General features: G+C 38.9%; 1 protein-coding gene across 1 annotated transcript; it reads right to left on the bottom strand.

Moving 5' to 3' along the window:
- Positions 1–46: 46 nt before the first annotated feature.
- LOC103440661 (dolichyl-diphosphooligosaccharide--protein glycosyltransferase subunit 1B-like) lies at positions 47–4,620 on the bottom strand. Its single transcript, XM_029105823.2, has 9 exons — positions 4,397–4,620; positions 4,258–4,302; positions 2,898–3,529; positions 2,084–2,231; positions 1,629–1,808; positions 1,431–1,499; positions 1,073–1,162; positions 396–533; positions 47–293 (listed from the first exon to the last, which is right to left on the bottom strand). The coding sequence occupies exons 1-8, from the start codon at positions 4,577–4,579 to the stop codon at positions 405–407; spliced, it is 1,476 nt and encodes a 491-aa protein (XP_028961656.2). The 5' UTR covers positions 4,580–4,620; the 3' UTR covers positions 47–293; positions 396–404.
- Between the last annotated feature and the right edge of the window lie 11,257 nt (positions 4,621–15,877).

The following is a 15,877-nucleotide window of genomic DNA, read 5'->3' as shown; positions in this document are numbered from 1 at the left end:
TGCTTGTCGAGCTCTTCAAGTCTTCTGTCACATTATCTAAACAAGATTTATAACACGGTATTTTCGCTATATAAGCACTTCTGAATCCTTGTGTGTGTAAAACTACGACAATAATATAACCCCCTCTTTGGGAAAGGGAGCTTACATCCAGCTACATAAAGTGAGAGGGTCAATGCGCAACAAAATTTTCCTCATGGTAACCTACATTATATAAGGTAGTTTATAACTTTAGAACCGAAAGTGACAGGAAACGTTCACGCTCAAAAGTCCGGGCTCCTCTCATCCACAGTGATCTACAAGTCAAAACAGTTTCATCAGATAAGCCACAAAACATAGGTTTGAAATGTAAAGATTCTTTTCGGTAAGAGTGTAATTCCAGGTTGTAGAAACCGTACCTTTGTGAATCAAGATGATTTGCATATGGAAAAATCCATGTGTAGGTAAGCTACACTGGCCATGAAAATGAAGAAAAACGTAGACACCAACATCAGTGGTTCTGCCAGCATAAAGACAGGGTTGAAGGTGTAGTAAACCTGCCACATAAAGCAAAGGAGAGAGATAGGTTCAGCCACTAATATACATAATATTTTAAGGGTTGTGCACAGCATACATGTATTGGGACGATATATAAAGAGCACGAATCTAGGAAATTTAATTCCGTCACTACACAGCTTCAATACTAATCAACCTAGTGGTTCAGCACATGTTGTATGACCATTTCAAGGGTGAGCATATATATACTAGGACCAATGCCCTAACCTTGCAAACTAAAATACATGCTAATCTATGAGGCATATTTCTATCATAGGATACTATTAGGTGAGCATAACTGATCCTAGATACGCTCCCACAAATGACACAGAAACAAAGTCAAGCCTTGAAAAGTCCTGCGCACACTTTACATGAATTTAAAGGGCATTAAGTTCTCCAAGTGGTCAGATCAACCTCAAAACTTAATGGCAATACAAGGAGAGCCAAAATTATAATTTTAGAGTTCAGAGTAGTAAAATGCCTCAACAAGTAATTATAATACTTGGTAAAGTCCAACCAATGTCAGTGATAGAATAGCCACCTGGAAATGAGAGTTGTGTTCTGGAACTACGTTTCTCTTTTCGAGAACCACCACTGTCCTTCCAGCAACATCAAGGTATGAATATTTGGTCTGCAGATATAAGAATGAAAGATATGCACTTAATCACTATCATATAGAAAGAAAAAATATTTTACTTGCATCAAAAAACAAAATTGTTGTGCGATTTAGATAATTCCAAAAATAATGAAACAAAAAAAAAGTTTTTTTCTTGGCAACGAAAAATAGAGTTAAAATTACTTCAATGCACTTTACAATTAATCAGCTGTATAGAGAAGGTTTAGAATTATATTATATAATGGTGTTTTTGGACATCAATAAAGGCCTACTATCGGATTACCTCTAGATGTTGCTCAACTGAAAAAGGAACCACAGCAGAAGGATTTTTTGATCCCTCTGGTAGCACAACCTGAAATACAACAGTTCCTGAATCAGTAAATTAATATTCCCATGTCTAAGGGCAAACAAAATGGAAAAAAGATCTGACAAATCTACAAAATATAGAAACATAAATGCAAAAACATAGTACTAAACCCACTTTTAGAGTTAATTTGTCTACCACCGTCTCAGCAAGAGGACAACCAAAAGTGAAATTGAGGTATCGCCTGCCATCAGGTGACTCAAAAAGGAAGTCTTCCAGTGGTAACCCGTACCCAATTACAAATGTAGCTTTCCAACCACCAAATAAAGGATAGCGTGGCTCAATTTCAAGATCCGACTGAAAAGAAAGTATTGAAAGAGTCAAGAAAGTATTGAAAAAGTCATGATTAATAGAACCAAAATCAGAGTTGTATATGCAAAACATGGGGATATTATTCTGCATTGTTTTTCTATGTGAACTTCCCCATCCATTTGCTATAATGATATTAGGTTTCCAATGGATGGACAGATAAAGAGAGAGCCTACAAGGATGGCAACAAGCAAGCAAAACTTATGTACAAGGATAGCATCATAGAATATATAAATTGTTTCATTGCCGTGGAGAAAAGCCACCTTTAGATATTCTGTACGTAAATGTGAGGATGAGATGTTTCCGATTCCATCTCGGTAGTAGACAGAATGAACCCTAGGAGGTAGTCTGGCTAGAAGATGTTTGAATGAAGAGACACCACCAGCATGTGGCCTAGATTGATAGTCAACCCTGCCAAAAGGAAGCCTTGGAAGATCAATTCTAAGAATGAAAAAACATAACAGTTTTTTTATGGGCATCAACATACATATTTATTTCCTAACAAGCAAAAGACAAACTAAAGGCTGTCTTAACATTGGTCATCTATTACACAAAGTAATTGCTATCTTTTGCATTCTTCAAACTCAGCTGTGTAATGATAAGTCTCTAAAGTTTGCCTTTTGATATTCACTTGCATGGTCCTTACGATTGATGAATTATTTATTTTGCAAATATAAGTAGCTTATTCAAAATTTTAAAACCATTTACATATTGTTATGTCTTCCGGAAATTAAATGAGGATGACTTCTTGTATGAGATTGGTTGTCTAATAAGAGGCCCTTTTCAGTTTGTCTTAGGCCCCAAAAGGCTCAAGATCAACCTTGACCATATATTGGAGACTCAGTTTTTCTTTTAAATAGGGTGCTTGTATTTATTTATATCCATGTCATACATGGATCCACACACTTGTACAGAAAGCAGGATTTGCAACTCATCAAATAATGAAGAAATAGAGACATTTATGATCAATTTATCCTACAAAAGTTTTACTCATTCAATTTTATTGTATCAAACTTTTTTCACCGACTGCAACTCTTTACATTAAATACACAAGATAAGACAAGCAGCAGAGCTTACCTCGAAAATATTCCTTTGTGTCGAGCACCAGCATGTGCCAACTTGTAATGCTCTGTGATCTGAAGATTGCCCCAGTGAGATACTTCCACTTCGCGTACAAGCTCCTCAACAACAGCAAAAGCATTGTTATTCTCAAAATGAACAATTATTGGAGAATAAGAGTATGCTGGGCGATCCTTGTATGGCCCATACTTTATTTCGGAACCAGCACGGTTAGTGGACTCTACTCTTGTAAATGATTCCACCCTAGTACTAGGCGTTCTTATAAAAGTAGTCTGCTGCTTGACATAATACGGTGACAATATTATTGCACCATCACGGTAATAGACCAACTGAGACTCTGATTGGCTTATCTCCGCTGGGAAAGGCTCCAGAGAATGTGTCAATATGTAAAGCACCTCTAGTGTTGCAGTTTCACCTGAATTTAGTGGGTGGAGCAACGAGATAGAAAACGATTTAGCCCCATTTGGTGCATCAGGTAGCTCAGTGGGATTGACTTCCAGGGGAACATAACTTTTCTTTTTCTTTTTTCCAACAGTGATAGCTGCTTTGAGCAATGCTAGGTGATCAACCTGTGTGGGTGGAAAAGCAAGAAGTACTTCCGAAACAGGAGATGTGCCAGTGTTTTCAACCTGAAAGACAACTCCATCAATTTAATAAAATATAAACATCCCAGTAGAGTACAATGAGAAAATTATTACTTTCAAAATGACTAATTCGTATGATCATAAAGTATCTTTGTCTACAGTGTCAAGTTGGTCACCGTTACAAGCATAGTGTCCCAAACTCGCAGGTGGCATGCCAATTAGTAAAGACTAAAATTCAAAACTCTCATATTGTGATTCTATTATCCACATTACGCCATATTTGGGCCAAAAACAATGGAGTGGAGCATGACAACTTAAATCAAACCTTATTTGTCAGGAAAATGCTTCTTAACAGTTAAGACCATGGTTTATAAACATAACGACCCACATCTTCCGGTATTCAAAATAAAAAAAAAGTAGTTTGTAGTCATATAGACAATAGACGGACAATCGTACAAAGTACATTTAGCATGCCAATTTGTAAACATAACGACCCACATTTTCCAGTATCCAAAATAAAAAGTAGTTCATTCATCCATATTATGCCAGATTTGGGCGAAAAACGATCTGAGTGTAGCATGAAAAATTAAATCAAAGACTGAACCTAAGCTCAAGTATCCACATTCATGCCGAACATGATAAATGAAAAACACGCACAAAATCTCAAACCATGATAAAGATTTAAAATTCCTAACCCATCAAAGTTTCGAAATTTTCACAAATTGGGTTCAATTCACTACACAGAAAATCCAACAATACAGAAAAATCCATACCTTTAACGTCAAGAAAACCTTCACAATATGGGAGGTCAAGTCAATCTGCAACACAATAAATTGATCAAATCAAAGTAATTAGAAATAATCAAATCAAATTTGAGTATTGATGGAGCGGAAATGAAAGGAAGGAGCTTACTCTGCGCTCGGCGTTAAGGATCTGGAGATCCTGAGGGGAAGAGGAATAAGCGAGCAGGGAGAGATGGGAGAAGATGGACAAGGCTATGACTAGCTGACCTAAGCTTCGCAGAGCTTCCATGGCTTCCGGTGATAGAGTGTGTGTTAGCTTAAGCTTGACCTCCTGCGACGACTGAACGATCATCGAAGTATATAATGGGGAAAAGGCTTTAGCAGGCTATTCCATGGTAGTCAATACCTTTGGGCTTCATGGGTCTTGGGCTTTAGATGGACCTGTTTTGGGGTTGCCCATTTTTTATTTTTCATCAAACGATACGATATATCTATAATAAATTGGAGAGAGAATAAATTGGTATCAATTTCTTCATCCATAATATTTCAATATTAGACATCCTAATTACAAATAAAGATAAATATCGTGAACCTTACTACTGAGTTGAAGTTGACTGGCTCATCTTATTGGTTTTAGTACTTTTATTTTCCGACTTTATTGAGGTAAATTGACAATTCATCTAATCTTGTGAAAAACCTTTTTAGATCGTAAAAAATAAAAATAAATAAAATTGGTCCATGTCAAAAGGATGGATGTATAGATTCTCTAAGAGATGGATGCAAGTATTTTTTTTTCTTTTGAACAAAATATATTATCTACATTAAGGGAGAGATGGTGGGCTTAGCCTCACAATGGGCTAACAATAATATGGTTCAAATTCGTCTTTGGCGAGAATCGAACATAAGACCTCTCACTTACAAGTGAAGAGAAATATCACTAGATTGTAGTACTACTACTAAGTGATGAATGCAAGTATTATTGGCACTAAAATATATGTGGTACATGTTTGACAAATATATATATATATATATATATAGGGATAGCATCAAGGGACAAATATTTTTATAAACATTTTTACACTTCTTTGTAGCCTTTAGATTTTATAATATCCAAGGGTTCTTATTTATTCATTAAGTGACTTGGATCCTTACGTGGATTTTAACTAATATTAAAAATAAAAATAAAATTGAAAAAACATAAAATCTAGAAGAAAATTAAATATATATATATATATAAATTAAAAAAAAGGAAGAAACCCTAATAGTGAAAATAAGAAAGGAGGTCTGAAACCTCTATCTCCGATTCCCAGGTCTGTAACTTCCATTTGGGCAAAACTTGTGATGGATATTCATGCCAATGAAGGAGTCTCAACTCGTTAGGGAGATAATCAATTTCTCCAGATAGGCGCACATTACTATTTACAAAAAGTATTTGAAGATTTTTCATCTTTGAGAAGCTTTTAGCATTCAGACATATCTGATCTGGTTCGGAGTCTTCAGGGATCTGTAACTTGATGCCTTTAATTTTATTTGTTCCCTAGGATTAGAAAATATTAACATTAGCCAATGAAGTTCAAACAAAAAAAGGAAGCTACTATTAGCACTCTAAAAAAATCATCACGCACTACCTTCCTATTGTAAAATATAAGAACATAGGCATGGTTTTCTTTGTAGCCTTCATACCTCCTTTCTTATTTTCACGATTAGGGTTTCTTCCTTTTATATATATATTAATTTTCTTCTAGATTTTATGTTTTTTTCAATTTTATTTTTTATTTTTAATATTAGTTAAAATCCACATAAGTATCCAATTCATTTAATGAATAAATAAGAACTCTTGGATGTTATAAAATCTAAAGGCTCCAAAGAAGTGTAAAAATGTTTGTAAAAATATTTGTCCCTTGATCCTATTCCATATATATATATATATATAGAGAGAGAGAGAGAGAGAGAGAGAGAGAGAGAGAGAGATTACGTGGATTTGTACTACAACCCTCATATTTGTGCTCGCCTTATTAAGTTAAGATTCATATACGAGGAGAAAGTAATCGGTTGTATGTAACTATGGTTTTGTTGCAGTCCTATTAGATTAGGAATGCAATTGTGTAAATTCTAGTAGATATAGGATTATCTCTTTATATTCCTATTATGAGTTAATTACCTATTAAGAGTTGTGTTGATGCACAAAACCGGATAGTCTTGGAACAACGTAAATCCGACCGTGAATCTGCATGTAATGTAAATAACACAAGATGTATCGTGGTTCACCCCAATGTTTGGGCTACGTCCACACTGTAGTTGATTCTGTTTCTCTGTAAGTGTATGGATACAAGTGTTTGGGGGAAGTCCCCGGAGAAAGAAGAGAAGGGAGAGGAGAGCTTCGGTGGTGTGAGGTCTCTCCTGAATGTAATGATAGCTTCTCTTAGCCTTCTTAGGCTTGGCTCTTTTGCCTCCTTTAGAATGAGGGTAGGAGTCCCCTTTTATAGAATAAGGGGCTCCTCCTCTTTTACAAAGTATGGGCTTTAGTGTGAGGCCTAAATACAAGGCCCGAGGCCCAAATATACGAGGCCCTAAATATGGTATAAACAGTAGTCCCCTAAGTCTTCAGTCAAGAGAGTCTTTTGGCTGGAGACTTGAAATTCAGTCCATGTGTGGGCCGAAGTAACTAGATGTCGTCTTGAACTGGTACTTGATATGAGGCAGTGCTTAATCTGAAATGACGCTCAACTAGAAGTAGCACACGCTGCGAGGCTGCTCGGCTTGTGGCTTATGTTGCCTTGGTTGGCTCAACTTGTGGCGTTGAAGGTGAGGGAGTCCCTTTTATAGAATAAGGGCTCGCTCCTCAATACATGAATGATGGGCTAGAGTTGATGCTCGCGGCGAGGCGGTTGCTCAGCAGGCGGCGATGCTCTCTAATGAAGGTAAGGGAGTCCCTTTTATAGAATAAGGGCTCGCTCCTTAATACATAAATAATGGGCTAAGTCCCCCAAATATTTTTCATGAGGCCCAATTGAGGCCCAATATATGGTACATAATGTAGTCCCCCAAGTCTTCGGTCAATAGAGTCTGTTGGCTGGAGACTTCAAATTGAATCCATGTATGGGCCGAAGTGGCGGTTGTTCGGAGGCGGTATTTGTATACCTTGCACTGAAGCTTTGTAAGTGAAGCTTTGCAAGTGAAGCTTTGAAGCTAGAGCTCTGTAAATGAAGCTTTTAAAGCTAGAGCTTTTGTAAATGAAGCTTTTGAATCTAGAGCTCTGGTGAATGAAGTCTTTGAAGCTGATTTGACATGAGTGATGCTCATGGATGTTTATGTTGATTGACATGAGTGATGCTCATGGATGTTGACATGAGTGATGCTCATAGATGTTGACATGAGTGATGCTCATGAATGTTTATGTATGATTGGATGAGTGATGTTCATGAATGTTTATGTATGATTGAATGAGTGATGCTCATGAATGTTTATGTATGATTGACATGAGTAATGTTCATGTATGATTTGAAGTACTGGGCGTACTTTTGATCCCCTGGTTGGTGCTATTTCGGGCTTATGAGCCTTCGCCCTTCACAACATGCCAACCCATTTATTTTGGGCTTTGCAGTTTTTTTTTTTTTTTTTTTACCCTCTGATGGGGTTTATACAGATGTCTCCGAAAGATAATAAATTACATCATTCGGGTGGGGTGTTTATTACTTGTTTTTGCACTGTTTTTCTGCTGCACTCTCTTCTTCTTTTCTCTTTTTCTTTTCTGCTTTACTTTTGCTTTTGTTTCTGTCTTCTTTTCTCTTTTGCAGATGGCAGACAAGGAATTATAAGTACATTCATCTTATCTCCGTTTTTGCACGATCCCTCATGATCACAGCCTCCACCACCTCCCCATACTTCATATTTTATTTATGGCTGATGAGCTCCAGGGTGAAATCTCCTGTATGGAGACAATTTGTACATGCTGCCTTTTAGAATAGTCCACGTTGAATCTCCTTTTTGGTGCTGTTTTGCTTTTACTTTTTCTTTTCCTTTATGCTTTTCCTTTCTGCATGGTCCACGAGTCCCTCACAATTATCTCTGGTCTTCCGCAATTATACCTGTCCACCCATGTTCTTTGGCCTTTGGAAAACATCTGACTTTAAGCTTTTAATTGCCATTGCTTTTTCTTGCTTTTCTCTAGGAGGACAGCTGCTTGGACAGACACCACCCATATGCTTTTCTTTATCTCTCCACTCATTCTCTTTCTGTAATTTCTGAGTGGGTCTCTCAAATCTAATGGCGATCTGCTTTGCTCCTCTATCCACCTCCTTCGCAGGCAGTGGATGCCAGCTAAAGGCACGTGAGGTTTTGTGGTGTTTTCCAAGGCCCAAACCCAAAGGAAACATTTTCACATGCAAACCAATCGTAATTTCGCCGTTCGTGCCGAGTACAGTGATGACATTAGAGGCGGCGGCGGTGGTGCTGATTTGGTCGTTGGTTCCCGTCACTGACAACTTTAGGCCCAAACACATGGACTGATTACGGTTTCCAGGTTGTGGGTATCCTTGATTAGGATTATTCCACTGATTTGGGCTTTTGGGTCGCTGAAAATTAGGGCTCGGAGGAGGAGGATTCACCTGGTTAGGAATGATGCTCTCCATCTGAAGAGGTGAGGAATGCCAAAACAAAGTAGACCCTCTTTTCTAAGCCGCCGACGAGACCCTCGAGTGCTGCGGCGAGACAGAGTCGGACCTCTGGTGCTATCACCTATAGGTTGAATTTACGGCGGATGGCAGTGAATATGGCAAGCAGTGATTTGCTAACGTCCTAGGAGCAGATCCAAGTCTCTCCGCATTGCTTCCATATAACACACAATGAGCCACACTTCCCAGAAGAACTTAAAGATCGCTGCTACATGATTCATCATTACGGCCAAGACAAGCAAGGATGCTGGAGTTCGTGCGACAGTCTCCTGATCCTGACAGACTCCGTCCGTTTGTGAGCCTACTCGGACTCGGCTCGGAAAAGAAGAAATCAGCCTCAGCCGTCTCGGACGAGATCATGTTCTCCGATTCCTTGCTATCAACATCCACGTTGGCAGTCGCCTCAGACTGGTGACTCAGCGATGATTCGTGACTCATCGATCGGTTGAATTTGTCGGCAAAGCAACCAGTCCAACTAGTGAACAGTGTACCCATCTGCCCTGTTTTCATATGCAATTTGAGAGAGAGAGGCTGTGACTGTTTTTCTGTGTGGGTTAGTGATAGGAGAGAGAAAGAAGGAATGTGACTCTGTTTCCATCGATTTTGCAGTGACTATGCAGGTGTTCAGTTCTTGGGTTTCTGCAGATTTTGCAGATCCACAGTGGAAGTGAAAAAATGAAAGAGAGCCGACACAACTTTTCGTATCGATTCCCACAGACGGCGCCAAATGTTGATGCACAAAACCGGATAGTCTTGGAACAACGTAAATCCGACCGTGAATCTGCATGTAATGTAAATAACACAAGATGTATCGTGGTTCACCCCAATGTTTGGGCTACGTCCACACTGTAGTTGATTCTGTTTCTCTGTAAGTGTATGGATACAAGTGTTTGGGGGAAGTCCCCGGAGAAAGAAGAGAAGGGAGAGGAGAGCCTCGGTGGTGTGAGGTCTCTCCTGAATGTAATGATAGCTTCTCTTAGCCTTCTTAGGCTTGGCTCTTTTGCCTCCTTTAGAATGAGGGTAGGAGTCCCCTTTTATAGAATAAGGGGCTCCTCCTCTTTTACAAAGTATGGGCTTTAGTGTGAGGCCTAAATACAAGGCCCGAGGCTCAAATATACGAGGCCCTAAATATGGTATAAACAAGTTGTAATCCTAAAAGGGTAAGGAATTAACCTTCCCTACTACCATAAATAAAGGTATAATGGTGTGGAATAGAACACACCTCACAATTACATATCTCTCTCTTCTTTCTACTATTGTCGCACCCCTCTCTCTATGGTCTCCATAATTGTTCAGTAAATTATGCTTACAACACGTTATCAGCACACTCTTGACACTGAGCTAAAGAGAGTTTATTATTCAATTAGGAGAGTATTACGTTTTAATCATTCTTTTATGATTAATTTATTATTTTATTGAATTGATATACATGCTATTGATTCAATTTAATTTCTCTTTGTTGAACGTGATACAACGCATTGGAGATGCAATTCCGGCATTCCGAGAAAGATCTACAAATTCAAAAGTTTTTATTGTTTTCTGCTAATCATGTACGCTTAAAATAAAGTATGATATTTGAAACGACTGTGAATCATGAAAACATTCCCCATGATGCATGAACCTCCTACATTTATATTTACCTTCCGATATATATATTGCATATGTTTCATATATTTGTCAATACACACACACACACACACATTCATGCATTACACAATTATAAAATCGCTATGTGGAATTTGTGAGTAAAAAAATTGAAAGAAAATAGAAGCAATTTTGGTTTTTTTTACAAACCCTACAATTCAAAAAAATAAAAAGGGGAAATTTAAATTTGGGAAATCTACGACTAAGCCGCGACCTGGAGTTGTGCCACCACGCCGACCTCACCCTATGCTAAGCCTGCTGCTCGAGGCTTGGACGTTGGAACCGTGAGGCAGCAGTCTTTTTGGGCTTGTTGCATATGTGTGAGAACCAGGCACGCCTGGGCTCCTTACTGAAGGCCTGCATCTTTTGGCCCACATACCAGCTATTTTTTTTGTTGGGCCTATCACACTATGGCCTTCACCAAGACCAAGCTAGCACAGCTGGGCTTTTCCTGTGCACTTAACCCACACCTAGCTAAGGCTGAGGTATCTTTCCCTCAAAGCCCTATTGGGCTCGCTTTCCTCTGCTGGAAGCTTATAACTTGAGTGTTTTTTTGGGCTGTTATGCAGCCGTGTTATGTAGCCCAAGGCTTGTAGCTTGCTGCAGGCCGTGCCTCACATAACCAGCCCACACGTGTTGGGTTGTGATTTTTTTCGAACCCAATGTCCTGTTTTTGGCATTCCCGCTTCATGCAGGAACGTCTCTTTTATGGACTAAACGTTCATAAACTAAATTGAACTTGTAGTTTCAAATTTAGTGCATTTGAAATCCGAAGTTTTTATAAAACAATACACCCATGAAAACCCGATGTTTTTCATGAAAACCATGTCTTAGAACTCGAATGTTCTAACTTTGATGCTTATGGATGATTCATTCCCATAGCACCAATCACAATCTTGTTCCCTCCAATTCAGTGGATTGTCGAACTGTCACAAGTTTGATTTCCTTTATTTAGACGTTTCTAATAGAAACCACTTTATGTGGGGCACAAGATGTGAATCTCCACTTGACAATCAAGAAGCTGAGAAACCATTGTAGTCAATAATGGCATGGAAGAGCTGAATAAGCCTCCGCCATGATCTTTATTCGAAGACTTATGCCTGAAGCATTACAAACGGAAGTACCTCCCGAACAAGGATTCCATGGCTCTTTGGCTCGCTCTTACAGATCGTCTGATCATGTGAGATATTGCTTGAAGCACACCATGATTATGTCCATGAATGAGTATGATTCTGAAGTTTATAAATCTGATAGAATTTTGACTGGAGAATACGTTTTCTCGTCTTTCCATGTTTCTAACTCCATCCCGAGGCAGTAGTGTAGAAAGCGGAAGTTTACCAAATTCTCGGATCTGATTACTACCACAAGCATGAGAGAACGATATAGACACAGCTTCGGCTGGAGTCTAGCGAACGTTATAGACCCAGTTCAATTAGAGTTTACCGAATTACTTAACCCAGTTCGATCAAAGCCTACCAAATGGTGAGTGTTGCTTCGGCATGGATGCACTGAAGGGCATGCTTTGCTTCAGTAAAGATGCATTGAATGGTACTACTCTGCTTCAGCAAAAACCTACCAAACAGACCCCTCTAGCTTCAACTTAAGCCTACCGAACCCAATTCGGGGTCTGTCTCTCTCACCATCCAATTTCGAGTTTATTTTTACAACATATGGTAGAATCAGGGCCTACCAAGGTGTGGCATCATACCCGAAGCATGATCCTTGGCATCTAAAACCTAAGACTTCAAGAATAAGGGATATTATTCCCGAACCTCAACCCTATAGAATCTACTTCCGTCTCGATGGAATAGATTATTGGTTATGCACATGTTCGTACGTATACCAATGTCGTTAAGAAGTACCATTCTCGTAGTCAATTTGTGAGACTAATTTTGCTCCACCAAACACCGTTGGAAGAGCAGAATTTTGAAATGAATGGCCTTGTTGGCCGAATCCCTTTAGTAACTTTGGTTTACTTAGTGAACATTTTTCCATGTTCTTGGATTCAAGTTTGGTGTTTGTTTTTCGTTATGGATAATCTTATTGATATTGTCATCGAATACGAGTTAATTGGATCATGTTTCTTGTATACATATGACCAAATTCAATTAAACACATGATTAGGTACGAATGTGGGAAAGTTAGTTGTCTGGATGAATGCGATACTACGCACACTAACTTTACACTTGAATCACATCTCTAGCAACGACTTCAGGTCTATCCAACCTGATTAAGAGCATTGGCACGCTCCTCGTATAAATGGTACTGAATTACCATGTCAAAGGCCTTATACTCTATTCGTTTCGGAAGAATGTCGTTGAGTTTTCTTAAGGATATTTAAGATGACAATGATCATAAATGAAACCACTAAAGAAAATAGAGTAGAATATCTTTGTACCACCTCCAAAAATGAGCCTGAAGCTTTGTTTTGGGGGCCAATGGGCTACCTCATAACTGGGAACACGCCACATGTGGTCGGCTTAGAGCTGGGTGATTTGACCAATTTACTTGCTTTGGCACGACCATTTGGGACAATTGTGTCGAACAATGATGTCATAAAGCATCTCCTTACTTGAAGTAAGGATCTTGTGCTTACAAGCACACTTTGCCAAGCCTGCTCGTTTGAGAAATTGATTTTCCAAATCATTCCTAGCAAAGATATGAAACGATCATCTTTTCATAGTGAATTTAAGGGAATATATGTGAACTAATCTAACCAAAATACGAACCATATAAATACCTATGGTTTTGGTTGATGAATCGACAAACTGGTCACATGTTTGTCCACATACATTGCTACTAAACCCCCTGGCCGATTAAGGGTTCACCACCCTACTTATTCCTTAAAGTCTGGGAGACTGGATAATGTTGGAGAGTTTATATCGACGGTTTTCGATAAAGTATTGCATGTTTCTTGGGTTTATAATTGGACATCGAATTCCCATGTTCACCCCAAAACAACCTCTTATAGCAATCATAAAGTGTAATTTAATTGATTGCCTGAACCTTGGCACTAAGTTTTCAGTTTTTGCAATCTTGTATGCAGCTATGTTGGTCCACCTTAAGGCCCATTGCCACCCAACCATTTTGACGTTACAGTTGGTTACTGGGTACAAACCTGACGTTTTTCGTATTTACGCATTTGGGTGTGCATTCCATGTGCCAAGTTGCACTGCCACAACGTACCAACTTGGGTTCTTAAAGAAGGATGTGATTCTTTGTCGATTACGATTCTCCTTCACCTTAGCTCTTTCAGAGCCCTTGCACATGATCTCTTTATCGCTCATTTGCGGGTTATCACTTCAATGAGACAGTCTTCCCGCTGTTAGAGGGAGATAAGATCGTCAATGTTCTTGTAGAACGACACGAAGTTATGTGGACGTTGCCCACCATGTCTCATCTCGATCCCCATACTCCACAAGTGTGATAAGCAAGTGTGATGAATTATATCTTTCAGAATGTTGCTCCAGACACATTCTTCTGATCTAGCTAAAGTGACAAGATTATATACCAGATTTAAAAATGCCTGCAGGGATAAATGTACTTAATGGACGTCAAGTCAACATCCCTGGAGGGTGTGTCGCCCCTATTGGACGGTTTGGACGCCCCTGTTGGACGGTCCGTACACCGGCGAATAACCAATCAATCTGTCTTGGCCTGGAGCACGACATATCATTCGGTCCGTAAGATTTACTTCCCTAGAAGAGGAAGACACGACACAACAATGAATCTATACTTGATCGCTATCTCAAATCATTTCCATCTCATGAGATTAATCCGGATTACTCTCAAGACTTGAAGTTCTTGGTTCAGTATACTAGTTTGGATGAGAAAATGGAATTGAAATGAGATTACCATCGATGATATTTTTACTTATATGGTAGCTACCGACATAAATGAAAAGTGATGATATCGAACCGCATTTCGTTGATTAAGTGACAACGTAGAACTGATTGGACAACCGAAATTACAATCCAGGTCAAATTCCTTACCAAAGTGTGGTTTAGACCTATCGTTCCTACACTGCCTAAGGTAACCCCGTTGTGTTACAAGTGGGAAAAGAAGTGTTATTAGATGAATGAAATAGTGTGATATGATGCATGTATTACGGTGTAAGGTTTCTCTCAAACGTCCTGTGATTGATAGCAACATTATGAAATGTGGTTAATGTTTTCTCCATGAGGATATAGATATGAAGATTTACATGTAAGTTCCTGAAGAATTACATGGACTTGTTCAAATAGTTCTAAACCACAGAATACCCTCTGAACTCGTTTGAGACGTTCACTTATGGATTGAAGCAATCCGGTGGATGTGGTATACCCGTCTAAGTGATTATTTGATTAGTCAGGGATTGAATGAATGCCCTTGTGTGTTAAACTATGAAGTCTTATTCCGAATTGCTAGAGTTACAGTTTATGTCGCTAATAAGAATCTCACTAAGACTCTAGAATAGCTTGAGAAAACTGTCTTGCACTTGAAGATGGAATTTAAGATGAATGATTTTGGGAAAACTCATTTATGCCTTGACTTAAAGTTCAAGCGTGGTTCTGACGGTACCTTGGTCTACCAATCGAATTACACCTTAAATGTGTTATCTTGGAGCATATCTATGATCGTCCATACGTTATATGCAAATGAGACCCTTGAAGAGGTTATGGAATTCGAAATTCCATATCTAAGTTCAACTTTGCGCTTCGTTGTACTTAGCTCATTGTATTAGACAAGACATCTCATTCGCTGTTGATCTATTGGTAAAAATGCAACACCGTGCCTACACGTAACCACATAATTAGTATTAAAGACGTACCCTGAAGGTATTATGAATTTGGGCAAATCCTAACACATCTCGAGCAGATCTAACCCCCCCTGATCCTCGGAATGATGCTTGCCTTGTTTGTTATGCTGTCGCTGGTTACTTATCAAACCCGCACAAGGGAAAATCCCCGAATGGTTATGTCTTTACCGTTAGGGATATCGCAATATCTTGGAGGTCCACGATATGACCTAAGTTGCAAAATCTTCAAATCGTTTCAAGACTCACCTCACTTCACTACGCATGAGACATATTTAGGAATTCTTGTTGAGCATATTCAAAGTACTTGCTATTTTCATCAATCGTTGAGTCACAACAACGATCCATGAAGACTATGCCGCATGTATCAGCCCAACCAAGTCATGATACATCAACGAAGTCAACGCCACGACATAATGCGTCTACATCAGCAAATCATCAGAAGATTGAAGTCATGCAAATAGATCCCAAACAACCTTGCCGACCTTTACAAGACATCACTGTTGAAGTCAACCTTCCAGAAGCTTGTACGAGGAAT

The sequence above is a fragment of the Malus domestica genome, chromosome 07 (assembly GCF_042453785.1).
Source record: "Malus domestica chromosome 07, GDT2T_hap1".
Classification (NCBI taxonomy): domain Eukaryota; kingdom Viridiplantae; phylum Streptophyta; class Magnoliopsida; order Rosales; family Rosaceae; genus Malus; species Malus domestica.
This window is presented reverse-complemented; position numbering and strand designations above follow the sequence as displayed.

Excerpts from the sequence above, each read along its gene's own strand:
- LOC103440661 (XM_029105823.2), bottom strand. The coding sequence starts at position 4,579 with ATGATCGTTCAGTCGTCGCAGGAGGTCAAGCTTAAGCTAACACACACT. Across the intron at positions 1,163-1,430 it reads CAGTTGAGCAACATCTAGAG|ACCAAATATTCATACCTTGA; the intron begins GTAATCCGATAG and ends TTATATCTGCAG. Across the intron at positions 534-1,072 it reads AACACAACTCTCATTTCCAG|GTTTACTACACCTTCAACCC; the intron begins GTGGCTATTCTA and ends TTTATGTGGCAG.